Below are 25695 nucleotides of genomic sequence, written 5' to 3'. Positions count from 1 at the left end.
ATAAAAGATGATTGAAGGGTACATAGCCATAAAATGTAGGGGAAAAAAACATGGAGAGATGTATCTGGTAGTTCACTAATAAAAATATTTTTTATTGTGAGTGTGAGCCCTGCATCGGGCTCTGTGCTGACAGCTCAGAGCCTGGAGCCTGCTTCGGATTCTGAGTGTCCGTGTCTCTCTCTCTCTCAAAAATAAATAAACATCAAAAAAATTTAATAAAAAATACTGTTTTAAAATTTTGCATTTGTAATTTGCAATATTTCTCAACTTTTAAAAATTGATAATACTGGTATTTCTTTCTTAGCCTAAAAAAATATTCACTTTGTATCTAATTTTGTATTTGTAACTATTATTCTTTTTAAGGAGCCACCCTTGCCAACTTGTATACATATAAGCTTCATGCCCCACAAAATCTGATTTGTTCCTGTTATCATCATCTCTCCACCTAATTGACCTTTATCCATTCTTGTCCTCTTCTAATCTGTACACCATGCCACAGCATAAAGGATCTTATAAAATTCACATATTTTTTCTCCCCTATTCTTCCAGTGATTTCCCATTAGCTTTAGATGAAGACCAAAATCCTTAACATAGGATCTGGGTCCTGTCTACCTCTCCCTCTCCTTCTCTCCCTCTGCTCCAACTATACTGGCATCTTTTAGTTCTTTGAATGCACCACCTCAGGACCTTTGCACATACTGTACTGTGCCTAGGAGACATTCTACCACCGAACCATTCCATTAACAAGTCATCTCCTATTTAAACTTCACATGGACACTGGAAGTTTACTTCCTTAGCCTATCATAAATTCGGTCAGCCCCCCACCTCCTTAAATGCTCATTGCACTTTTTACTTTTCCTTCACAAAACGTCTCCTTATTTGTAATAATACACTTCTGTGATTATTAGATTGTATATCTCTCTGCAACTAGATTGCAAGTTCCAGATGCCTAGCATTTGGAATAAAGTTGGCACCTAATTGTAAAGTCTCTACCATCATACTTTATAATCTAGCCTTGAAATAAGAACAGTGATATAATCTTACAATTTGGGGCATGGAAGCAGGTTCTTTTTTTGTGCCAGAAGTCTTCCTGGAAGTCTTTGATTTCCTAGGAGTTATTCCACCAGCTTGCAAAATGAGCCCAGCTTGAGGCTGTTACCCATTACCATGGCCATCTGGGAACTACTCTGACCAGATTCCCAGCATAATTTTTCTTGCAGTGGAACTTTACTTCACTTTGTAAAGATTCTCTTGCCTTCTGTAAATCTATTAAAAAAAAAAAAAGGCAACACTTCCTTTTGCATAAATCTTATAGTTGTACATGTGACATTTCGATGTATTTCCACAATTATTTTTACCTCACAATAGGATAGTACTTAGAGAAAATACACTTTGTTAGGAGCCAGGAGGTACTAGTTGTTGTTCTGAATTGGAAATAAGCCTTGACCCTTCACCCTGCCAGGGATAATTCTGTTTTTATGGACTTCAACAGAGAGTTGAGATAAAGCTGTTCTAGAGCCACCACAGAAATATTTATAGTCCTAGTTTCATGGAATTTGTTCCCCCAAACATTATTTAATGTGGTTGGGTGACTGTTTCAGGGGTTTTGTTTTTGTTCAATATGCATATCCTCCAACAACCTCTAAGACGGCTTTCAAAAATTCACCGAAGACTATTAGGGTAAATATTAAAACATTCACCAAGGAACATTAGGCTGTCAGGATATCTCTAAATCGTTTGCTTGTCTGAAATTATGTTATCAGCCGAGGCTTGAAATTAAGAATGCTAACCTGGTATCCAGCTCCAAATTTAGTAAGTGGGTGGTAGAGAAAATTAGAAATGATTAACTGTAAGGCCATCAGTGAGTGTGGACTCGGAGATTAAATATGACAGAGCCGACTTCGCCCACCAGCTGATCTTACTATGCGGTAGGTACATTTCTCCCTTCTCTTAATCGCTTACTGTGAGCTGATTCTCTCCTCCATTCCATCTTATCTTCTCTCCATTTTAAACCTTACACCAACCATTAAGCTTCACGTCCCCCGAGAACCCAACCCCAGCCTGAGAATGAAGCAAGTCCAGGTCCGGCTCTCGGACCTTTTTTTCGCCCACTTCCGGTTTCCGGCCGGGTGGTCCGTCCTCCCTCCCCTTCCGCCCGCAGTCCGACCCTATCGCTCTTCACGTGATTGCTCGGTGTGCTCCGCCTCCAGTCCCCGGCTCACGTGATCGTGCTTGGGGAGAAAACGCCTGACCCCAGCCCCGGGGCCTTTCCCGTGCAATCCCTTTCTTCCTGCAGGTCCTTCTCCTCTAGCTTTTCAGACACCTGCGCCTCCCTCCACTCGGTCCCGGGGCCGCCCCGGCGCTGTGTCCGCCATGTGGCTGCTGCCTCTGGCCCCAACTGGGCCCCGGCGGGACAACCCCCGTCACCTGCCTTCCTGCAGCCCAGCGCTGCTGCTGCTGCTGGGCAGCTGCCTGGGGGTCTCTGGGGTGGCGGCGGGTTCTCGGAGGCCCAATGTGGTGCTGCTCCTCACCGACGACCAGGACGAAGTGCTCGGCGGCATGGTAACTCTTCTATTTCTGCCCCGCCCCTCCATCTCCCGGGCTGACCCCCAGTTTCCTTGCCCTCTTTCGCCGTCCCCACCCCAATTCCCTCAGCTGGCAGCTTTTCCCCCCGGGAGAGGTTCGCTTTTGCCACGCCGGACCCCTTACGGAAGTTCAGGGTTTGCAGGACTCTATTTCCTCTTTCTCCCGCGTCTCTGTCTCGCGTCTGTTTGAGTAGACACCTGCACGCACCACACGGAGCTTCTAGTCAGGACCTTAGTGCTGCGGAGCTCGCGTTTACAGCTCAAAATGAACATGTGGACGCCAGTTAGGGATGGGCTGAGCCACCGAGGAGCAGGTGCTGGCTAAAAGCACGCAAACTTTTATTGCTCTTCTTTTGGTTTGAAGGATCAGAGGTCAAGTCCAGCCCTAGGTCCTTCCTCTGTGAAGGACCTAGGCCACCTCTGAATTTGTCCCTGTGTACAATGTCTGTGCCTAATATTTATTTGTAAAATCAATGCCGAGATGAACTAATCCGGTAGGTAGGTTGTCAACTACTCAGGGAGCCTTTTGCCTCGCAACAATCAAGAAAATTCAATTAGCCTGATTGAACACCTGGCTGCTGCATTGGCTACTGCTGTCCGTGTTCCATTTTAAATGTTTTGTCATGAGACTTCGTTCTTGCCCGGAGTTCATTTTGCTTCTGTATCTTAGAGATCTGGAATTTACGACCTTCAGGAGCACTCAGCCAGCCCCCTAGTCATGGAGGCCCCAGAGAGTGGCTTTCCCAAGGCACTTAAGTAGTTGAAACCCTCAGTGCTCTGATCCTGGGTATGGCTTTTTTTTTTTTTTTTAAAGGTCTGCTTTATTTTTTTCTTCCTTTCAGTTCTCTTGTTGCTTTCAGCTTAATGTTGAGACTATGAAAACACTTCAGGCAAGAGGTTCCTAATTTACACTGTGTGGGAATTCCCTACCTCACTGTCCTGCAGCTGACTGCAACCCATGAGTGAGTTGTGAAATCAGTTTAGTGAGTAGCTAACAGCATTTTTACTTTCCTGTGGAATAAAGTAGAATAGAAAATGTTGGTGTGGCACATGGGGCAAAGTATACAATCTATATGTATATTAAAGGGTTATGGATTAAGATGTTATTTCTTACTCGGGCTGTGTCCACAGCTGTGAGACCCTTTTCTAGTTGATGTTTAAGATGCTTGCATTTTGACTCCATGCTTCTTCCTGCCACATATGCCTCGTTGCCTTTTGGTTTCCACTCAGCCACATTGACATTGAAGAGTCTTGACTTAAATGCTCTCCTGGAATTTACTTTGTTCTTTCCATTTCAACCACTGCTCTTACCCTTCTCACAAAATTCCCTTGAGGTATTTTGTCTAGGGGGCACCTGGGTGGCTCCGTTGGTTAAGCGTCCAAGTCTTGATTTTGGGTCAGGTCATGATGTCACGTTTCCTGAGATCCAGCCCCAACATTGGGCTCTGCACTATCATTGCCAAGCCTGCTTTGGATTCTCTTTCTCCCTCTCTCTCTGCCCTTCTTGTGCACACTCTTGAGCGTGCACGCTCTCTCTCTCAAAGTAAGTAAACATTAAAAAAAAATTTTTTTTAATGTTTTGTCTAGAAAAAGCAAGCCATCTCTATAAAAAATTAGTAATAGCATAGTGACTAAAACAATTAAAAGGTCAAGCTTTCACATCTCTGGTGAAAACAAAACTTTATCACTAAAATGTAAGGAGTTCAGAATTGTCTTAGTTCTTAGGGACCACAGATGTGGTCTGTATATATTTGAGTTCTTTTTCCCCTAGCGTGTTGTGTTTGCTTCTCTAAACCAGTAGCAGATTCTTTTTTATAGGCGTTTGTACTAGAGAGACGAGCCAAAATGGAGTGGAGGGCACAAGTCAAATTTAATGCTTCCAACTCTCTGGAGTATTCTGGCTTCTCTTTTAGCCTTTTTCAGAATATTCTACCACTAGTTGTTAAAGAGGACTTGATGGGAAAGCACTAAGACAATAACTGTTTGAAAACCTACTGGAGCCAGTTAAGAGTGTGAAGTATTAAACTTGTGCTTCAGTCATTACAGGAGTCCTCTGCTGTAGGTATTATCCTTTCCTTAAATAAGAGGAGACTAATACTGAGAGGGGGTTAAGTAACTTGGCCAAAGTTCACATAGCTAATAAGGGGCAAAATCTGGTGTCTTACGATCTCAGAGCCCCGTTTTTCTCCTATTCTAGAACAGTGTGGTAATAGTGACTTACCAGATGCCATTCCACGTGTCCACATCAGCATAGACACTTCTACCACAGATCAGAGATTCTTTAGATGATACTGAGGGGCACCGGTGGGGTCACGGAAATCCTTAATTTACATGTAAAAGTCTGTGTATTATCTTTTATGGAGACAGTGAAGTCTCTGACTCAAAAAAGATTGTGAATTGCGGCCACAGTTGGCAAAATAAACAGCTAGTCCACCAGACTAGCTCAGGTCAAAGGATTATAGCATTTGTGTGATTGTTGTTTCATGTAGAATCTTTTGGTCATCTTTGAAATAGCCTTTTCTGCATCATCTTTCACATTTCACTGTATTTGTTTACAGGTGTCATCTGTGGGACTTTGGGGCTTTTGCTTTGGGAACAGTTCCTATTTCTTGATTTTGCTTGAATGTTGTTATGGTGTGATGGACCCAGTGTGCTTCACAGAGGCACAGGTTGCTCTTTTGTAAAATCATTCACTCTGGAAAAAGTGACACTTGGTCGGAATTTCAAGGAAACGAGGGAAGGAGTCATGATGAAATGTAGGAGAAGACGGCATCACGTGTTTGCTTTATTTAAACCAAAGAGGTCTTTAAAAGTGGTTGTTAAAAGAAAAATTAGCCATAGATTTTTCTTAGAATTGTTAAAACTTTATTTCAGAGCAGTTATACACAGGAACCAAGAAAGTAAATGACTCCTTAGGATTTTTATGGAAGGGGTTTGCTTTGGATGAGTTAAAGTATAACACATCTACCTATATTCAGGTATAAGATTGGCTGCTGCTTAAACAGTACTGTACATCCTTTACCTGACCAGCCTTGCAGCTGTCTTTTCTTACATCTTAAGGCTCCATTTTAGTATTCAGATTAGCATGGACACACATCTTCAATACAGTGGGGTTTCTTGTCTAGGATTTATTTGGGGCATCTGGGTGGCTTAGTCGGTTAAGCGTCCAACTCTGGATTTCAGCTCAGGTCATGATCTCACAGTTTGTGAGTTTGAGCCCGGCACGGGGCTCTGTGGTGACCGGGCAGAGCCTGCTTGGGATTCTCTCTCAGTCTCTCTGCTCCTCCCCTGCTCACACTGTCTCTTTCAAAAATAAATAAGTGAACTTTAAAAAAATAAAAGGATTTGTTTGATGAAGCATAGATGATGGTTATCACCACACTGGTGTTAACAGTATAAAAATTATGGTCCTTAATGTAAATGTCTGTCTTCCAATAGAATCTGTGTTCCTGTGCAGCCTTGCATCATCTGCTGGCTCCTGCCTGATGCTTTGACCTTGTCTAACACCACAGTCTCCTTTACTTGCTGTGCTACTTCTGCCATATTCGCCTTCTTTCTATTCCTCACATGTGCCTCTTTCCTTTTCTGGCAGCCCTCGTCCTTCCTATTCACTCAGCCTGAAAACACCTTCTCCTGGATCTTTGCCTGGCTGACCTCCTTGTCATGTGATGCTAAGCACCAAAGTTACCTGCTGAGAGAGGCTTCTCCTGACCACCCATCTAAAGTAGTTTTCCCCTTTCCTCCCACCAGCTGTAAGCACATCATCCTGGTTTACTCTGCTTGTAGTGCTTTTCACTGCCTGAAATGATTATTTACCTGTTAGTTTAAGTCTGCAAGAATACAAAGGTCATGAGGGCAAGGACCTTCTGTCTTTGATCCATCATTGCCTAGATCAGTGCCTGACACACTGATGAATTATTAAGAGTTGAATAAGTAGGCTATAATCACACAGTGTAGGGGCATGTGGGTGGCTCAGTTGGCTAAGCATCTGGTTCGATTTCAGCTCAGGTTATGATCTTAGGAATGTGAGGTTGAGCCCCGCGTCGGGCTCTGTGCTGGGCATGGAGCCTGCTTGGGATTCTCTATCTCTGCCCCTCCACCACACGCACTCTCTCTCAAAAACAAAAAAATCACACAGTATAGTCTTACTATAAATCAGATACTCTTCAGGAGCTTTGCGTGTTGACCAGACAGTTTGAGGATTAAGTCCCATATAATCAACTCACGTAGTCCTTTTCCCCACTTACACTTTGTATTCTCATTTCCCCTCCCTGTGTCGTCATAACTCAGATTTTTCATCACACCAGGGTTTCAGTCAGCCCAGTATTCTTTACCTAAAGATAACCACCCAGTGATGTTTTGTGGGAGATCATAGCCAGTGACATTGCCTCTGAAGGTTAGCGAAGACCTTGTATATTTGTAGCATTTCCTGGGAACCTATTATGGATCTACTCATGAAATTATGAAAGGTCTTCTTGAATAAGTTAGAATTCTCATCCTTTCGAGTTTATGGGTCCCTTATATCTTTTACTATCTATAGAAATCAGTGGGAGAGAGTGATTTATATAGTATTGTAAACAAGACCCTTGTTAACATATATTTAGATTATTTTTAAGGAATTATTGCACAATAAGATATACTTGAACTGCACGGAATATGGTCGCGTATTTAAAAAGTACTTCAATAACATTGTGAGCTGATTCATACAATACAACTAAACTGAGCCTCTTTTTGTCTGGAATCTGAATATTGTTAGTGTTCCTTTTATTTGTATTTAAGTGACCTTCATACTTTTATCCTCACTCTAGGATTTGAGATTAATTGTTCTACTATTTGCCACCTAGTTCAAGTCCTTACCTGAGGTGGTGATTGGTCTAGTGCACAGGGTTCTGAGCTTATATCTGAAAAGCATGATTTAGGCTCCACTACTGAATGTGTGATATTTGAGTCCTCTTCTGGGCCTCAGGGCTTTATCTGGCCTTGAGAATCTAAGTGTTATTTCTGTTTTAAAGGGTGGAAGGCTCCTTTCATATCCTATCCCACAGCCTGCTTCTAAAGATGAATTAATGGAGATCTGCCCTATCTATCTTGTAAGGGGGCTGGTGACGAATGAGAGCACCAAAATTTCATCACATTGAAATCAGCATTGCTGGAATAATGCTGTCAGCTGTGAACGTTCCCTTCCTGCAAGCATTATGACCCCTCTGAACTTTTGCACGGAACATAACTGACTGTAACCAAACCTGTTTGGTTCATCTCAAGAATCACACAGGACTCTTGGTGGTTTCTTAGTGTCTGATGGAGCTGATAATTGCGAGTAAGCTGCAAAAACCATGAGTTTTGGTCTGTGTGTTTTCGTTTATTGGAGGAAATGGTTTAACAGATAATTATTTACTTTGCAGACACCACTAAAAAAAACCAAGGCTCTCATTGGAGAAATGGGGATGACCTTCTCCAGTGCTGTAAGTTTTGAATTTAATTTTGTGAGACTTCCTGTTCATGTTCTAGGAGGAAACCCTCTCTTTCGGGTAATCTAGTGTAATCTATGTGGTTTTTTTCCTAGTTAGATGCCTGATTTAAAGGAAGAACCTTATTTAATGTGATTTAAGTTCTTTTAATTGAAGCATCACTTTTTACTAATTGAACGTTAATTGTAGATATTGTCTGAGCCAGTTTGCTCTATAGCTCAGAACTAGAGAATTTTGTTTCAAAACGTCATTGTCAGAGGTTCGAAAATGGATGTTAGGAGTCATGTAACATTCATGCTATGTGAATTGCCTTGTGGTAAATGCTTGCAGGCCATGTTACAAAAGTCCAGTTAACCCTGATAGTCAAACCTGAGAAAGATAATAGCAACCAAACAAAACTGACATCTGTGTGTGTATGTATATTCACGTATGTGTGTACGTGAGGTACAAATATATACGTGTGTATAAAGACGGATGTAAAAATCCGTAATAAAATACTAACAAAATTCAGGAACCATGCACATAACCCAGTAAGTAGTAGTCTAGCTTAGCAGGAAATCCATTAAACACCAGCACAGTGTTGTGCTTAAGAGCACAGAGCCTGGAGCTGGATCACCTAGTTTGAATGCCATCTCTACCTCTTTTCTACCTGTGTGACCTTGGGCAGGTTTCTGGCCCTTGGTCTCCCCACTTGTAAATGGGAGTACTAAATCCTATCTCAAGGTCTTTGTGATGTTAAATTAATTGGTACATGTAACACAAGCACTTGACTCATAGTACTACATAATGGTGGTTATTATACTGTCCAACAAGATCAGTAGTTGAAAAATGAAAAATGTGATGTTCATGTTAATAGACGCTTGAGAGTCCTCCGAAATTTAGCATCCTTTCCTGGTAGTTTATTACGCTGATAAAAGTGCATCCTTACTGTGATGAGTATTTCAAACAAATAGCATACCACGCCTTATAGCTGAGGTGAAAGACTCAGAGCATTGCTGTTAGGAACGAGACAAGGGCATAATACTTGTCACTGAATGCTTTTCTGAACTGTCTGGTCATTGGTATCTTGTGGAATTAGTTGGAAGACTGGAAAAGACAAAATTTTTATTTCCACTTCTTTGGATTTTTTACCTAGAAAACATGGAACTGTTGGAAAACTTTTTAAGTTAATTGAGTTTGGTAAAATAGAAATGAAAAAAACAAAAATAACTTTCTTCTGTATAACCAGTTAGAGAAGTACTGGGGAGGAGAGAGAAAAGATCCCATTCATATAGCAGACTCTAGGAATAGCTGTTGGTGGCCAGTAATAGTTAAGACCTATATAAATAAAGGTACAGAACTTCATGAGTGATATAATAAAAATCTTTAATATGTAGATACACCCATCATTTTCTGTGGGAAGACACAAGATTAATTTATTCTGATCAGAATCCCAACAAGATTTTTTTTAGGCTGAATAAAGGCTGATTTCAGATTTATCTGGAAGTATAAGTAGGTTAGAACAATCAAGGTAATTTCTTAAAGGAAGAAATTGCTCTTCCAGATAATAAAATGAAATATGAAGATACAGTAAACAGTGTGACATTGGCCAAAAAATAGGTCAGCAAACAAAAATGGGAAAGGAATCCAAGGGTTGCCAATGTAAAGATTACAGAAGTCAAATATCTAACAAAAGTAAAAGGCAACAGTAAAAAATGGCAAGTATGTATTTGTAATGTGACTGAATCCTTCCTCAACTCAAATTTTATGTAACAAGCTCATGCCCCAGGAGGAAAAAAATGTGCAAAGCTCGTGAACAAATCATTCACGTAAACATAATTGGTCAGTATGCATGTGGAGAATGTTCATCCTCACCAGTACTTAAAAATGCCAAATCCAATTTGAAAGGCCAAAGAAATGCTGAGTATTTAAAAGAGATAATATGTAATTTTGGCAAGGGTGTGCTTGAATGAGCATTCCTTCCCTGCTGGTGCGAGTATAGGCTAGTATTACTCTCTGTAAAGTGGCTTGGTGATGTGTACTAAGACCTATACAAATATCGGGTAGAATGGGCTAAATGTATTGATGATAGGTGCTAACAGAAATACAATTAGAGCAGAAAAACTATGTCCAGTGTCTTAAGTGACACAGGAAATGTATAAAACTACAGATTATCCTGAAAACTGAACCTGTGCCTCTCAGCTACATTAGGTTCAAGTGATACTCTTTATCTTCGTTAAGACCCGGTTCCTACCTTGTAAATATTTCTTTGGCAGATGAGATTAGAATCACTGTTATTCTGCAGCAAGAATCCAACTGCAAAAGAAATCTGTTCTCTTGGTTTGTTTTATCTGATTTATTGTCTCCATTATGTGACTTAAAGCAGCTCTGAAGTGTGTCATGTGTTTAAAAAAACAAAAACAAAAAAACCTCTATTCCATGGGAAACTAGAAATTCAAAGTTAGAGTATTGAACAGCTTTCTTTATCCTGTTTAGAAATGCTAAGAAATCCATCTTTCTTGTGTAACTGGGTTTTTTGCTTCTGTTCCCTTTGTAGTATGTGCCAAGTGCTCTTTGCTGCCCAAGCAGAGCCAGTATCTTGACGGGGAAGTATCCACATAATCATCACGTTGTTAACAACACTTTAGAGGGAAACTGCAGTAGTAAGTCTTGGCAGAAGATCCAAGAACCAAATACTTTCCCAGCAATTCTCAGATCAGTGTGTGGTTATCAGACCTTTTTCGCAGGGAAGTACTTAAATGAGGTATGTTAAATGATCTAGTTATTCCTTAAAAAAAAAAAAAAAAAAAAGCCTTACAAATGTGAATTAACGTAATGCATGTTGTTTTTCAATTAGTATCCATTTGAGTCATGTTAAAATGTTCTTGGTAGATGTTTTCTCCTAATCTTCCCATTAAACAAGAATTTACTTACATGAACATATTTGCATGATTTGGGTACTATAGTTATTCTTCCTTTTTTTTTTTTAAGTTTATTTTCAGAGAGAGAGCAGGGGAGGGGCAGAGAGAGAGGGAGAGAGAGAGAATCCCAAGCAGGCTCTGCCCTGCCAGTGCAGAGCCCAATGCAGGGCTTGAACCCACAAACATGAGATCATGACCTGAGATGAAATCAAGAGTTGGAGGCTTAACCGACTGAGCCACCCAGGTGCCCCAGTAATTCTTCCTTTAAGTAGCCTGATAGCATTTATTTAAAAATGGTCCTATGACTGCTGCTGTCTGATGCATCTGTCCCTTTTTCTTTAAGAATTTTGCTTGTCATGTGGCTGTTTGTCATTTTTGTTTACATTTCCCCCTTTATCAAGATCAAAGTGAAGAATTTTTTCCTTCTACCATCTTTCCTGCATCGTAACAACTTAAGACAACCCATGTCCTAACCTGAAAAAAAAATGGGAACAATATGTGGAGAGATCAGTAATGAAGGGAAAGCACTCAGAGCCTGGGATATTCAGGCCATTAAAGCATATGACTATGTGGTTGATATGCTGGCCTCTCGTGTGCCTGGATGGAGAGATACCCCTTATAGCCTGCCAAGGCCAGATTTCATGGCCCCCACATTTACCACATTGGCCTTCGCTTTTAGAGTTCAAATTTAAAGGAATTATAGTTTGAGTGTTTGGGTTGTCTCTTCTAGTAAAACTAGAAGAGGGGATGCAGGACAAAGAAAAGATGTGTATTTTCTTATACACTTTATCCATGGTTGCTGGAGATCCTAATATCTGAATTTTCTGTTCATTCTTTACCTCCCTACAGTAATTTAGAGAACTTACAACCTTGTGAGTTTGAAAGAAGAGTCTATTTAAAAAGAATCATGATAAATAAGTACAGATACTAGGTTATCGAGATAAGGATGTGGAACATAAACAGAACATGTACTACTTTGCATATCAAAGAGCATATAATGTATATAAAATTAGAAATTCACTAAAATATGAAGATCTCTTAGGGCGCCTGGGTGGCTCAGTCAGTGAAGCGTCTGACTCTTGGTTTTGGCTCAGGTCATGATCTCACAGGTCGTGGGATTGAGTCCCCAGTGCAGAGCCTGCTTGGGATATTCTCTCTCTCTCAAAATAAATAAGTAAACTTTTTTTTTAAAAAAATGAAGATTTCTCAAGGATTCTTCCTTAAATGTAAGGCAGTAGTAAACCTTGTCAAGGAAAAAAGGGATGATTCTATGGTTATTTTTTCATCTCTTCAAATAAGTTGAGCTCCAAAAGTAGATTTCATCATCAGCACAAGTTGTAGGCTGAGAGTTCATAATATTATTTTGGCCTTGAGCCACAAGGTTAGTTGGAGTATTCAGTCTATGCCATCAGTAGCTCAGGAAATGAACCCTGTGGTGTAAGCCACGTGGACTTTTTCTGGAAAGGGCCAGAAGTAAATATTTTAGGCTCTTCAGGCCATGTCTTTTTTGTGATGACAGAATTCTCTGCCCCCACTCCCCATCCCCTTACCTATGGGGGATATTTTCCCGACCCCCGATGGATGCCTGAAACTATGGATAGTACTGAACCTTATATATACTATGTTTTTACCTGTACATATGTACCTGTGATAAAGTGTCGTTTATAAATTAGGCACAGTAACAGATTAATAACGGCTAATAAAAGAACAGTTATAGCAATATAATGCAATAAAAGTTATGTGAATATGGTCTCTCTCAAAATATCTCATTGCACTGTACTTTTCTGGGATGATGTGAGATGATAAAATACTACGTGATGAGATGAAATGAGGTGAATGACGTAGGCATTGTGACATAGTGTAAGGGGGGACTTCTGTATTTGACTCTGCTGTTGTAGCATGAAAGCAACCATGCACATTATAAAAATCAACAGTGAGTGCAGCTGTGTTCCAATAAAAGTTCATTATCACTGACATTTCAATTTCATGTAACTGTCACATGTCACAAAATACTCTATTGTTTTCGTATTTTTTTAATGTTTATTTTTGACAGGGTATGAGTGGGGGAGGGGCAGAGAGAGAGGGAGACACAGAATCTGAAGCAGGCTCCAGGCTCTGAGCTGTCAGCACAGAGCCCAATGCGGGGCTCGAACTCACGGACTGTGAGATCATGACCTGAGCCGAAGTCGGACGTTCAATCGACTGAGCCACCCAGGCGCCCCTGTTTTTGTATTTTAAAGTTTTTTTTTTTTTTTCTAAATGTTTATTTATACTTGAGACAGAGCAGAGAGAGAGGAAGACAGAATCCAAATCAGGCTCCAAACTGTCAGCATGGAGCCTGGCATGGGCTTGAACTCATGAACGGTGAGATCGTGGCCCAAGCCAAAGTTGGACACTTAACGTGCTGAGCCACTCAGGTGCCCCTGTTTTTGCATTTTTTAATGGTTGGGAAAAAACTCCCAGCTTGCTGATCATATAAAACAGTTGGCAGGTTAGATTTGACCTAGTGGCCATTAGTTTGCAAACTCCTTCTTCAGAAATTCCTAGGATTATATTCTTTACTTTTTGACTGGTTTATGTGTTTGGGAAAATTGAGCATCTACCATGTTTCAGTTTTTATGTTTATTCATTTTTGAGAGATACAGTCGAGCAGGGGAGCAGCAGAGAGAGGGAGACATGGAATCTGAAACAGGCTCCGGGCTCTGAGCTGTCAGCGCAGAGCCTGAGCCTGATGTGGAGCTCGAACTCCCAAACCGTGAGATCATGACCTGAGCTGCAGTCGGATGCTTAATTGACTGAGCCACCCAGGCACCCCACATCTATCATGTTTCAGGCACTGATCTAAAAAGATTTCTAGGAGCGCCTGGGTGGCTCAGTTAAGCGGCTGACTTTGGCTCATGTCATGACCTCACAGTTAGTGAATTCAAGCCCTGTATCAGGCTCTGCACTGACAGCACGGAGCCTGGAGCCTGTTTCGGATTCTGTGTCTTCCTCTTTCTCTGTGTCCCTCTCCCACTGGTGCATGCTTGCTTGCTCTGTCTCTAGTATATAAATAAACGTTTAAAAAAATTAATAAAATTAAATGTGCCCATCTTTAAAAAAATTAAAATAGAGTAAAAAGATTCTAAAAGTTTCCTTTCTTTCTGATCTGGTCATGTCTAAGGATTTCTGATGCCCCACTTGTCTTGCTTTTCAGTATGGAGCCCCAGATGCAGGTGGACTAGAGCATGTTCCTCTGGGCTGGAGTTACTGGTACGCCTTGGTGAGTGATTACTAAAGTCATTGGCAATTACACGCAGCCCTACAGATATGAAATATATTTACTCTCTAATTTAGTTCTGATTTTTCACATAAATTGCTTTGTGTTTATGAGTAGCTATTTATCTCCTTAAAACAAAGTCTGTTGATTTACAAGTCACTCCCTGCGGGATATTTTTCCTGCATCACACAGAGTTTAACTACATTTTGCTGTTCTACCTGACCTACTTGTGGCATTTTAAACTAGGACATGTTACTGAAACTATGTTAGTAGTTCATAAAACTTCAAAGAATCCGATTCAGTATTGAGATAATGTAAAATCCGATTCAGTATTGACTTAATTGCCTTTTTTATTTTTTGATGTCCTATCACTAATTAAACAGTATAGGTTAGCCCAGCACGATTTTGACTTTTGTTTGGGGTGCTGACCTCATAACAACTTTTACTTTCCTGTCTTAATAGGAAAAGAATTCTAAATACTATAATTATACCCTCTCTATCAATGGGAAGGCACGAAAGCATGGTGAAAACTACAGTGTGGACTACCTGACAGATGTTCTGGTGAGTTACTGAAGCCCTGTCCTTGCAGGTTTGTTTTACAAATGATCGAAGGCTCTGCCCAGGAAACCTTTGGGTTTGGTCATATTGAGTAATGTGAGTGAATAATAACTTCTTTTAACTGCCAAGGAATATTTCCAACTGATTAAAAACTCCTGAGGGTATTTTTCTTTGCATATAAGCCAGGCTCAAAGCTAATGTTCCTGAAATTCCAGCAACAAATCCCTTTTCCAAAGGCTAATCTCTAAGACTATAGAGATTACTTTGAAGAGGTTTTATTTTAGAGGTTTTTACTCTTGACCCCCGTTTCACTCACCAGCTATGAGATGGCAGCTTCACCATGAGGGTGGGGAGATAGGGATTGGGAGTTCTTAAGGCATTGTGTATTTATATATCAAAATTACCGAAACTGGGTGAATTTAGGACTTTCCTTTCCTATCTAAGGTGTTTCTAATGATACCCCTCCATAGAGTATTCATTCAGCAAATATTTGAGACCCCAGCATAACATGTGTTCAGTAGATGAAGCAGAGTCCCTCTTGGTGACCCGTTAGAGAAATAAGGCAGGGTATGGGGGTTACTTAGATAACACTGACAGAGGTGAGATTGAGCTGTGCAGATCAGGCGAGAGGTTGCCGCAGACAGAGGGAACAACAAGTGTGAGGGCCCTGAGGCAGGAGTATGCTTGGCATGTTGGAGAAACCACAGGCTTCTGACAGGGCTCAAGCAGGTGGGTAGGATGGTAAAAGGAAATCGATGCAGTCAAGTATCCTTTGACTTTAGTGATGGGGATAAATGAAAACATAACTAGAACAATTTTTTTTAAGTTTATTTACTTATTTTGAGAGAGAGAGCGAGTGAGCAGGGGAGGAGCAGAGTGAGAAGGAGAGAGAGAATTGCAAGCAAGGTCTGTGCTGTCAGTGCAGAGCTCAATGCGGGGCTCAAACTCACGAACCGTGAGATCGTGACCTGAGCTGAAGTCCAGAGTTGGATGCCTAACCGACTAAGCCAGGCACCCCTCAACTAGAACAATTAAAAGCATAACATGTATGTGAGATGTTTTCAGTTTCGTGATGTATCTCCAGATAAGCAAATGAAAAATATAAGTCAACATAAATTAAAAACCTGGTGTTTGTATTTGGATTTAATGTTGTTCATACAGCTTAGCTGCTTTCACTGGCATAACTTACAATATCTACGCTCTGTGTATTTTTTATAAGATTAAGGTAACTTGATCCACCTGTCCCACTGTTGTGAATTAGGTTGACTCTTTTTGTATTCTTCAAGGTATCAAAGGAACACTCTAAGCTGTTTTAATATAAGCTAATACTTGAATGGCCAAAGTACTATTTCTTTTCTTATGGGAAGCATAACAATCTTTAGATCATGTAAAATCATTAGGACCTTCATTCCTTTCTTAGGATGGTATATCTTTACATTTTTTGAATAAGTATTGCCTGAAACCCAAATATTTGTTCTAACAACACACTTGTAAGTAACTGTGACATAGGTTATGTTTCGATTAAGATTGTTAAAATTCTTAAGATTGCTTAAAAGTGACTATGACCGTATATCTCCTGTTTACCTGAGAACAAGCATCTCTCAGGTCCTCAACTGTTGGATAGGGTCGATGATGATGGATTTTATGTATCTCAGGCTAATATCTCTTTGGGCTTCCTGGACTACAAATCCAACTCTGAGCCATTCTTCATGATGATCTCCACACCAGCACCACACTCGCCTTGGACAGCCGCACCTCAGTACCAGAAGACCTTCCAGAATGTCTTTGCACCAAGAAATAAGAACTTCAACATCCATGGAACGGTAGCTTCCCCCAATCCTTGAATTAAACCATACTCGATATAAGTAACTTGTCAGGGAGCCATTGAGCCAGTAGTCAGTTTTCCTTCCAGGTCTTTTAAAGGTAATTGTACCTGTCTCAAGTACAAGAGATAGTGTAAACTTACTTCTGAAGTACGGATAAGCTTCCTGCCGCATATGCAGTTAGCAGCTGGAGCGTGCACAGGGAATATTAAAGAAATGCCATCTTTCCTGACTACAGGCTCTCTTGATAATTTTTTTTTTAATTTTTTTTTTTAATATTTATTTTTGAGAGACAGAGATAGAGCATGAGCAGTGGGGGAGCAGAGAGAGGGAGGGAGACACAGAATATGAAGCAGGCTCCAGGCTCCGGGCTGTCAGTACAGAGCCTGATGCGGGGCTCGAACTCCCCAACCGTGAGATCATGACCTAAGCCAAAGTCAGACACTTAACCAACCGAGCCACCTAGGCACCCCACTCTCCTGATGATTTCTGTGCTAGTTCTCCTCAGTGTCTGAGGCACATCCGTTGGGGCTGAGCTAGGCCTGCAGCAGCCTCCTGTGGGTGGCCCTCACCAGGCCTGAGGCATGGGAAGGAGGGGGTGACTTAGTGCAGAATGATTGGAAGGGGAAGTTGAATGGAGAAATGAGCCAGAGCAGGGAATATAATTAAGGACCACAACCTAAATATTTGCTTTATATGCAGGATACTTATACATTCCTTGGCACAGGGGATAGGCAGTTCACTGATTCAGAGACAGAAGTGCTCAACTGCCTCCTGTGTGTTACCCAGAAATCTTCATTGTTTGTGAACCGGTAGACAGAATGAGTCTTAGAGTAGACTCAGCATTACCGTTTTCTAGCTAAGTGACCTGAACATGAGCAAGATGCTTCACTTCTGCTTTTCTGTCTAAAGTGGGACATGCTCATTCCTCATGCAGCTGCTATATGGATTAAAGAACCTAGAAATGAGTAGCATGTTGCCTGGCACATTGTAGGCAAATGCTTAAGTATGATTTTTAAAGCTGAGAGAACAGAGTTTTGAACTAGAGAGTCATTCTCAGACTGTTTCAAAAGCAGTTAATAGAAGTTCCCATGAGCAAGTAAGTTGAGGAATTTTAAATAGGTCACTCTTACAGGATTTCTCAGAGATATTCCTGTTCTAACATGAATTCCCAGCAGGACGATACACTGTATAGCATTTCTCAAACACGTTAACTAAGAACCTTTTGAGGATGGTAGTTTGGGAGATGGTGGCTTGGGACTTTATGAATAGGGAGGAGAGAATTAATGATGTATGGGAATGTTTTTGTTTTTTAGAACTGTGAGTGTTTTGTTTAAATGAGAAGAACCCTCTAGATTTGAGTTTGAAGTTTTAGGAAATTGCAATGATGAGGTTTTTCCCAAGGCTCTAGGATGATCATCTTGGGTAGGAAAATAGAGGGTGATAGAATGATGGCTTATGAGGACAAAACTTAATGGAAGGTAAAGTTAATATTTACCCTTTTGGAGTTTGGGCAGTAGACCCAGAGCATAGACTTAAAGTTACAAATTCAGTCTCCTTTTAGCCAGTAGTTTCTCAGTATTTTTTTTTACTAAATCTGTTTTAATGCTGCTAACAAGGAGTCCAGGGCTTCTCTCATTAGGGAGGTAGTAGGAAGAAGCTAAAGAACAAGTGATAATCTATAGGACGTGTTTTTACAAACACATGGGGCAGGGGAGAGGAAGTCTGAAGTTGCTTAAGTGTTCCTCTTTGCTGAAGTATAAAACGGTCCTTTTCATTATTAACTCTGGTAGTTTCTTTGATTGTAGTAACTTGGTATTAACATTTTTTTTTCTTTTAAATTTTAGAACAAGCACTGGTTAATTAGGCAAGCCAAGACCCCAATGACTAATTCTTCAATACAGTTTTTAGATAGTGCCTTTAGGAAAAGGTAAGAGCTGCTACTTTATCAGTCTGGATGGTCTTTGAGGACCTTTCCAAATCAGCCCATGAACAGGGGACTACACAACATGGTTATCTTTGAGATAAAGTCAGAAGGTAGACTTTATCTGGTTGATGGGACAAACTTTGGTTGGGGGTCCGCTGCCCCAGAAGCGGATTGAGATTCCTTTACATTCAGGTGTATAGGAGATGGTCTTTGGACCCCAGGACTAACATAATTGCAAACTGGAGCCATTTGGTTAAAAAAAAAAAAAAATCCATTTGTTTGAAGAAAAGGTCACTTTGTGAGAATCAGGCCCAATATTGGTATAAGACCCAAAGGCTTAGACTAGAGCAAACTATTTTCTTTGCTATTTGGAATTTCAAGGAATTGCATTAAGTCAATTCTTAAAAATCAGTTACACTCTCTTAAGATGTATTTGGATTATACCAGGGAATAGCAGACTTTTTCTATGAAGAGCCAGATAGTGAATATTGTAGCCTGGCAGGCCATACAGTTTTTATCAAAGTTGCCCAGCTTTGCTGTTGGAGCCCAGCTAGGCAATATGTGAATTAATGAGCATGACTGTGTTCTAATAAAACTTTATATAAAAACAATTTGTTGTTTAATGGATACAGAGTTTCAGATTTAGAAGATGAAAAGGTTCTGAAGATCTGTTTCACTGTGTGAATATACTTAATACTACTAATTGTATCCTTAAAATTTGTTAAGATGGTAAATTTTGTGTTGTGTATTTTTTTACCACAATTTAAAAACAAACAAAAACAGTGGGCAAACTGTGGCCCATCACCATGGTTTGCCAACCCCTAGTTTAGACCCTTAAACTTTGTTGTAGCATAGGTCTGTCTGAATTAATCTGTATTCATCAGTGCTGAATTGACAATTTTCTCTTCCAGTTGCTTCTGCTGTCATAACCAGTGATGATAAAGCCAACTGGTTATTAAAAGCTTCATTTATTTCTCTAGAAATCATTAAATTTGTAATGAACTAATTACATTCTGGAATTTTTTTTTCCCCTTCTGGAATTTTCTAATTTGGAAATTAGAAAATTATCTCTGGTTTTTTCCAGTGAGGGGTTTGAGGAAAGGAAGTTTGGGATTTGAGCTTTTTAGGGGTGTGGTTTGGGGGCTTTGTATTGTTTTGTTTTGGACTTTGCTCCCGCTCTTTTGGCAAAATAGCATTCCCTCAGTCATTGTTTCTGAAGTCCCATTGTCACCTTCTGTTTACATCCAGGTGGCAGACTTTATTGTCAGTTGATGACCTTGTGGAGAAACTAGTCAAGAGATTGGAGTTCAATGGGGAACTTAACAACACATACATCTTTTATACCTCAGACAATGGCTATCACACAGGTAAGGGGCAGGCTGGGGTATTCCTGTGACCTTGGTGAGGTGCCTTTCCTCTTTCACCCAGTCAGCAGCACTGGCAGGCAGCTCTGGTCTGTTATAGGGGTGCCCAAGCCTGGAGGGTGTTGTCCTCAGGACTCCTCTGCTTAGAGGCTCTTCTCATTAGCATGGAAAGACCAGGTTTCATTATTTGCTATTTCATATGCTAAATTACGTGATGTTCTAGGAGTTGGGAAAGGAGAGTGAGCTTGCTGGGTTAGAGGCAGGCTTTATGAAAGAGGTAGGAAACAGAACTAGATTTAAAGGGCAAGTAGACCTTAGAGAATACAGGCATAAGAAATTTTACGAGGAAAGACCAAGATAAGGTTGTCTTGTGAAATTGTGAAAGAAGTTTTACTGATTTTGTGTGTGTGTGGTTTTATGTCTTGTCTTTTCAAAAGTGTATATGAGTCAGCCCTAGATCTGTGACTTTCCTTTTCTCCACTTGGATGTTCTTAAAAACCAATGGCTTCTTTTGCTACGTATAAATTTCACAAACTTCAAACTGCTAACCTGAGACTTGCTTGCATAGTAGCAGATTGATTAGGCATTTAATTTTTTTTTTAAGTTTATTTATTTTGAAAGAGAGAGAAAGCAGGAGGGGGTCGGGGGTCGGAGAGAATCCCAAGAATGCTCCTCGCTGTCAGCACAGAGCCCTTACTTGGGCTTGATTCCACAAACCGTGAGATTGTGACCTGAGCTGAGATCAAGAGTTGAATGCTTAACTGACTGAGCCACCCAGGTGCCCCTAGGCATTTAATGTTTTGTTGTGAATATTTTGAAGCACTCAAAGTAGAGAGTAGTAAAATAACCCTCATTATCCAGCTTCAATTTTTAGCTACATGTGACCAGTTTTTTAAATTCTTCTTACCTTCCCCTTGTTTTTCTTTTTTTAGCTTGGAAGGCTTTGGAAAAACTTCAGACATTGTGATTCTGTACATCAATAATTGTTTGTGTATCTGACTGGTCTGTTATGTATTGGGATGTAGACAAAGTCCACATGCTACCTGTATTTTTTGTGTGCCCTAAGGTTGTCGTTGCCACTAAATTCATTGGGGAAAAATGTTTTTTGTTCTTTAACATCTCACATTCTAGATCTGGCTAATTGAGGTCTTGTGATGCTTGTTTATCTTTAGTCAGCGTTTTCCATAGATTGGTAATTAGGTCTACCATCTTAATAGAAATTCACGTTTCCAGTGAGAATGCTTTCTTTGGTGATACTGACATGTACTTCCTGTTGCATCACTTCATGAGGGTGTCTGCTTGGCCCACTTTAGCAAGGCTCCTAATTGATGGCTCATGTGGTATCAGCCTGAGCCTCTCTTATGAACCTTTTGTGATTGAAGCTTCCATTGATGATTGTTGCTTTAATCCATTCTCTCAAAAATTGCAAAGCGTTGACTTCCTAACTCTGTCCTTTTTGCATTTATTAATTGGAATTCCTTAGAGAAGAACTTCCTCACATCAGCTGTTTGGTATCTTGAAATTGATTGATTCAGGAAAGGCCAAATAAATGTTTTTGTTCCTTTATTTACAGTTTTTAGAGTAACCTCGTTCACTTGTGGTCAGGTTGAGTAACATACATAAATTATATTTGTTACAGTACTTTCCAGTCAGTCTTTTTGCTGAATATGTCCTATGTTAGACCAACGAGTCCCCTGAGACATTTGTTTAAAGATGAGCTCATTTCCTGCCTTGTAGTAATAAGAGACCTGAGCGATTGTAAACTTTCCATTAAAGTGCCATAAATAGTAGGACAAAGTTGTTTTCATTCTTACTATCAATTAAATGAATCAGTGACACATCTATCCTGGCTCCATCTTTACCCCATGTATTTTGTTTTCAGGACAGTTTTCTTTGCCAATAGACAAAAGACAGCTGTATGAGTTTGACATCAAAGTTCCACTGTTGGTTCGAGGACCTGGGATCAAACCAAATCAGACAAGCAAGGTAGGTGCCTGAAAAAATGATGGTGTTTACAGGTAGCACTTGCCTAAGAAAAGAAGGTTATTTCTCTGGAGAAGAGCCTAACTAGATTTCTCCCGCTATGAGGAGGAAGTCTGATTGGCTTAAGATCTTTTAAGTGTATTTATAAGCCTTGGAAATAGTGATTTCCTTTTTTATTTTCTGGCCACCTTCCATTAACTGTATTCCCCCCACCCCCATATATACACATCATATCAGATAAATAACTTTTATTTGTCCTTCAAGACGTAAATCTTATTTTTTAATGTTTGTTTATTTTTGAGAGAGAGAGAGAGCAGGGGAGGGGCAGAGAGAGAGAGACACAGAATCCAAAGCAGGCTCCAGGCTCCAAGCTGTCAGCACAGAGCCTGATGCAGGGCTCAAACTCATGAACCGTGAAATCACGACCTGAGCTGAAGTCACATGTTTAACCGACTGAGCCACCCAGGCACCCCTGCAAGACTGTAAATCTCTACCTTGTCCTAGAACAGTGACTCTCCCATGCAGTGCTCCTCAAAATCACTCTCTGAAATTGTGAAAGGTTCAACATCCACAATGGTTCTAATGGACTCACTTGGATGGAATAGAGACCCAGCCTCTGTTTTTTTTTTCTTCAGTTCACAGATGATTCCGAGAGGCATCCCTGTTTGGGGCCTACTACCCTGTAGATCAGAACTCCTCAGGCAGATTTCCCCTGGGGACCTTGTTAAAATGCAGGTTCTGACTCTGCATTTCAGACTTCCCAGCCGATGTCTGCTGCTGATCTGTCCTCACTTTGAGTAGAACATTCTAGAAAGCCTGTCTTGTGAGGATTTCGTTCCTCTCTCTGTGGGACTTTTCCTTGCTAATGTGTTTCTGCTTTACTGATTCTCCTAGAACTGTCATAATGTACCACTTTCTTTCGTTGCCATTTCCATTTGGTTTCATTGTCTTTTTCCAAACTTGGTACCTAATACTGAGGCACTTTGTTCCTAGATCCCAAACACTTTGTAGGCACCCTGATTCAAAACACTTTGGTCTAACGGGAGATAAGAATTGATAAGCTCTACCAGTTATGTCTTTTGTTCCCTGATAACAGCTCTGTGAGGCAAAAGGAAATGAGCAAATACATCGTTTAAGCTAAGTTTGGAAAGTGGGCCAGACTTTCTGGGTATACTAGATATTTGAGTTTAATTTGGAGGTTTAATGTTTACTTTGTTTAAATGTCTGTAATTCACTTATTTCCTTTTGTAATGCTCAGATGGAATTCTGTTGAAATTCGTTCAGAAAAGTAAAATGGCCTTCATAATTTCCTTTGGAGTTTTCTTTTTCTCCTAAGACCTATAATCCTAAAGCCAGCCACTTCCCAGTACAAATTCAGTTCCCTATGCATGGGCCTTTTTTCAAAGGAGATAGGCGAGTTTGGAGGACCATTAAATCTTAAAAAGCATTTTATTGATCTCGATGTTGGGAGTTGATTCAGGGACATGTCTGCAGCTGTGTACATTTCTAAGGAGCAGGGCTACTGGGGCCACTTCTAACCAGTGTGCGGAAGGAGGCTGAGTGAGAACAAAGTGAAATGTAACAGCCAGCTGCCCATTGAACAAACCATTCCTTTTGTCTTCAAGTTAACAGTGGCAATGAGAAAAGTTCACCTTCTCTAAGCAGTCTAAATGAAACTTGGTTCTTAGAAAACCATTTCAATGATAACTATGATTTGTTGAATGCTTCATAGGTGACAGCTGTTATTCTAAGTGTATTAGCTGTACCGACTCATTTAACTTTCACAGCCTTATGAGAAATATAGCTATCCCCCTTTTACAGAGGAGGAAATTGAGGTACAAAGTTAAATGGTTTGCCCAAGAAAATGTAGCTAAAAAGTATCACAGTCTGGCTCCACAGTCTGTACTTAACCATTACAGTATAGCTCAGAAAATAAGTATCTTCTTGTGCCAGCAGCCTTGGATACACAGTACTGAGCAGTCAGGGAAGATCAGTCCTTAAGTCCCTGTGTGCAGGAGAACCAGATACTTTAGCTACACTTGTTAGTGAGAGCCTCCGACGCATTTGAGTAGAGACCTGAATGTTGAGAAGGATATAGTCCTGCAGAGATTTGTGGGAGGTCATTCTGAGCAGAACAATAAATGCGAAGGCACAGATATGAGAATGAGCTTGGCTTGTTCAGGGGACAGAATGTGGCAGTTGTACTGAATTACTTTCACTTCCTAAGTGAACCATCTCTCTGCCCTCCTCACCTTTGTATGGCTGATTGCTCCTTCTGTTTGGAATGCCCCTCTTGAGCCCCTTCCACCTCACTAATTGTCCTTTAGAGCTTCAGTTTTGGACTCCTGTCTGGAAAGTCTCTACAGACCCCTGCCCCCACTTGGGGTAGGTGTTCTTCCCATGTTCTTAGCTGGTCTCACACTTACCACACCCTACTGAGTTTGTCTTTTATCTGGGGAGTTCCTAGAAGAGAAGCACTGTCTAAGCTTAGACTACCCAGCCCTTACACACACTGGGGGACATCCTTGTTGCTTGAATGGTTAATTAATTACCAAGGTCACATAGTAAGTGGCAGAACCAGGACTGAAAATTAAGTGTGTGGTTAAAATCCGTGTGTGTGTGTGTGTGTGTGTGTGTGTGTGTGTGTCTTGCACTGCTGTGCTGACAGATGTAGTTGGAGACGTGTGAAATGCTCAGCTTCCACTGTGCACAAAGAATGTCAGAGATGGTGGGTAGTTCATCATGTGTTGACAACATAGTTGTCTCAGTGCCAGTTGTCCCGTGTGAGTGGCACAGGGTTTTGAGTTGGGCATAATACACTGAGCCTCCAGAAGCTGATGGCCAAAACAGGGCACGTTTGATCAGTGGGGCTTAGCTGTTGGGAGATCAGAAGCAGGTGGTATGTGTGAATGCCAAAGACTGGCTTATTGAGGTTTTCTCCCCTGGCTGGAAGTTAATCTAGCTTTAGATTTGGTGGTAGAAATTCTTCAAAAGGGTTTTAAGCAAGAAAAAGGTTAGCAGGAAAAAAATGACCAGCATGATCCAGGGGAAATAGAACTGAACTGGGAGTCAAGAAGACAACATAATGGCTTTAAGACTGGACAGAATAAGCCTTGTTTCCCTACGTGAAGTCGGAAAGATGGTAAGTGAAAGATTCTCCGGTGTAACTTAGTGACACCCTGGCTTCATACTTGTAGGGAAGCTGGGGTTGAGGCGTCAACCCAGATGAAGCAGCCCAAGATGGGGAGAGTTCTCTGCTCTCTTACATGGTTCCACTGCTTTTCTCTACATGGATTTGGGGTGTTCTCTGGCATGCTTTGAGTCTTCCCTTGATAACTCTACGTGAATTCTTGGTTCTCAGGGCTTAAATGTCTGTTTGGAAATCCGATGTATCCTCCTGAGAACCCTCTTATTTTTTTTCTTTCAGTAATTCTGTAGCACTGTCATTTTTTTTAGAGCTAAAAAAAATAAGCAGCTGCAAGGCATGATATCCCTTGATTTCATGCCCCAGAATTTTCTCAGAGCTTTTACTTGATCAGAATGTCTGTATACTTCAAACCTAAGAATATTACCAAACAGGCTGTGATTTATGAAATAATTTACTTTTGGTCTTGTCAGTGCTTTTTTGGTTTCAATCCATAAATGAATCTTTATACTTATAAAAGCAGTACCATTTTAGGAACTTGAATGCTAATGTTTCTAGAAGTCATTATGATCATGGGTCCATAGTGTCCATTCTAATTTTTATTTGTAAAAACCAGAGCTAGGTGTAATTCTGTTAAATTCTTTACTCCTCCCATTTCCACTAGAAGTCTACCATCTCCTGAC

At 40.6% G+C, this 25695-nt stretch overlaps 1 protein-coding gene across 1 annotated transcript in view; it reads left to right on the top strand.

Annotated features, from left to right (window-relative positions):
* Nucleotides 1-2189: 2189 nt before the first annotated feature.
* Nucleotides 2190-25695, top strand: part of GNS (glucosamine (N-acetyl)-6-sulfatase) — a 55898-nt gene continuing 32392 nt past the window's right edge. The window contains exons 1-9 of the mRNA XM_015079505.3: nucleotides 2190-2562; nucleotides 7988-8047; nucleotides 10590-10796; nucleotides 14150-14215; nucleotides 14675-14773; nucleotides 16426-16593; nucleotides 18441-18523; nucleotides 19769-19887; nucleotides 21767-21870. Coding sequence (XP_014934991.2) covers nucleotides 2374-2562; nucleotides 7988-8047; nucleotides 10590-10796; nucleotides 14150-14215; nucleotides 14675-14773; nucleotides 16426-16593; nucleotides 18441-18523; nucleotides 19769-19887; nucleotides 21767-21870 — 1095 coding nt within the window. The 5' untranslated portion in view covers nucleotides 2190-2373. The remainder of the gene's footprint in view (nucleotides 2563-7987; nucleotides 8048-10589; nucleotides 10797-14149; nucleotides 14216-14674; nucleotides 14774-16425; nucleotides 16594-18440; nucleotides 18524-19768; nucleotides 19888-21766; nucleotides 21871-25695) is intronic.

Source organism: Acinonyx jubatus, chromosome B4 (genome assembly GCF_027475565.1).
Source record: "Acinonyx jubatus isolate Ajub_Pintada_27869175 chromosome B4, VMU_Ajub_asm_v1.0, whole genome shotgun sequence".
NCBI classification, from domain to species: domain Eukaryota; kingdom Metazoa; phylum Chordata; class Mammalia; order Carnivora; family Felidae; genus Acinonyx; species Acinonyx jubatus.
The sequence above is the reverse complement of the archived record's forward strand: the minus strand, read 5'-3'. Positions and strand labels throughout refer to the sequence as shown.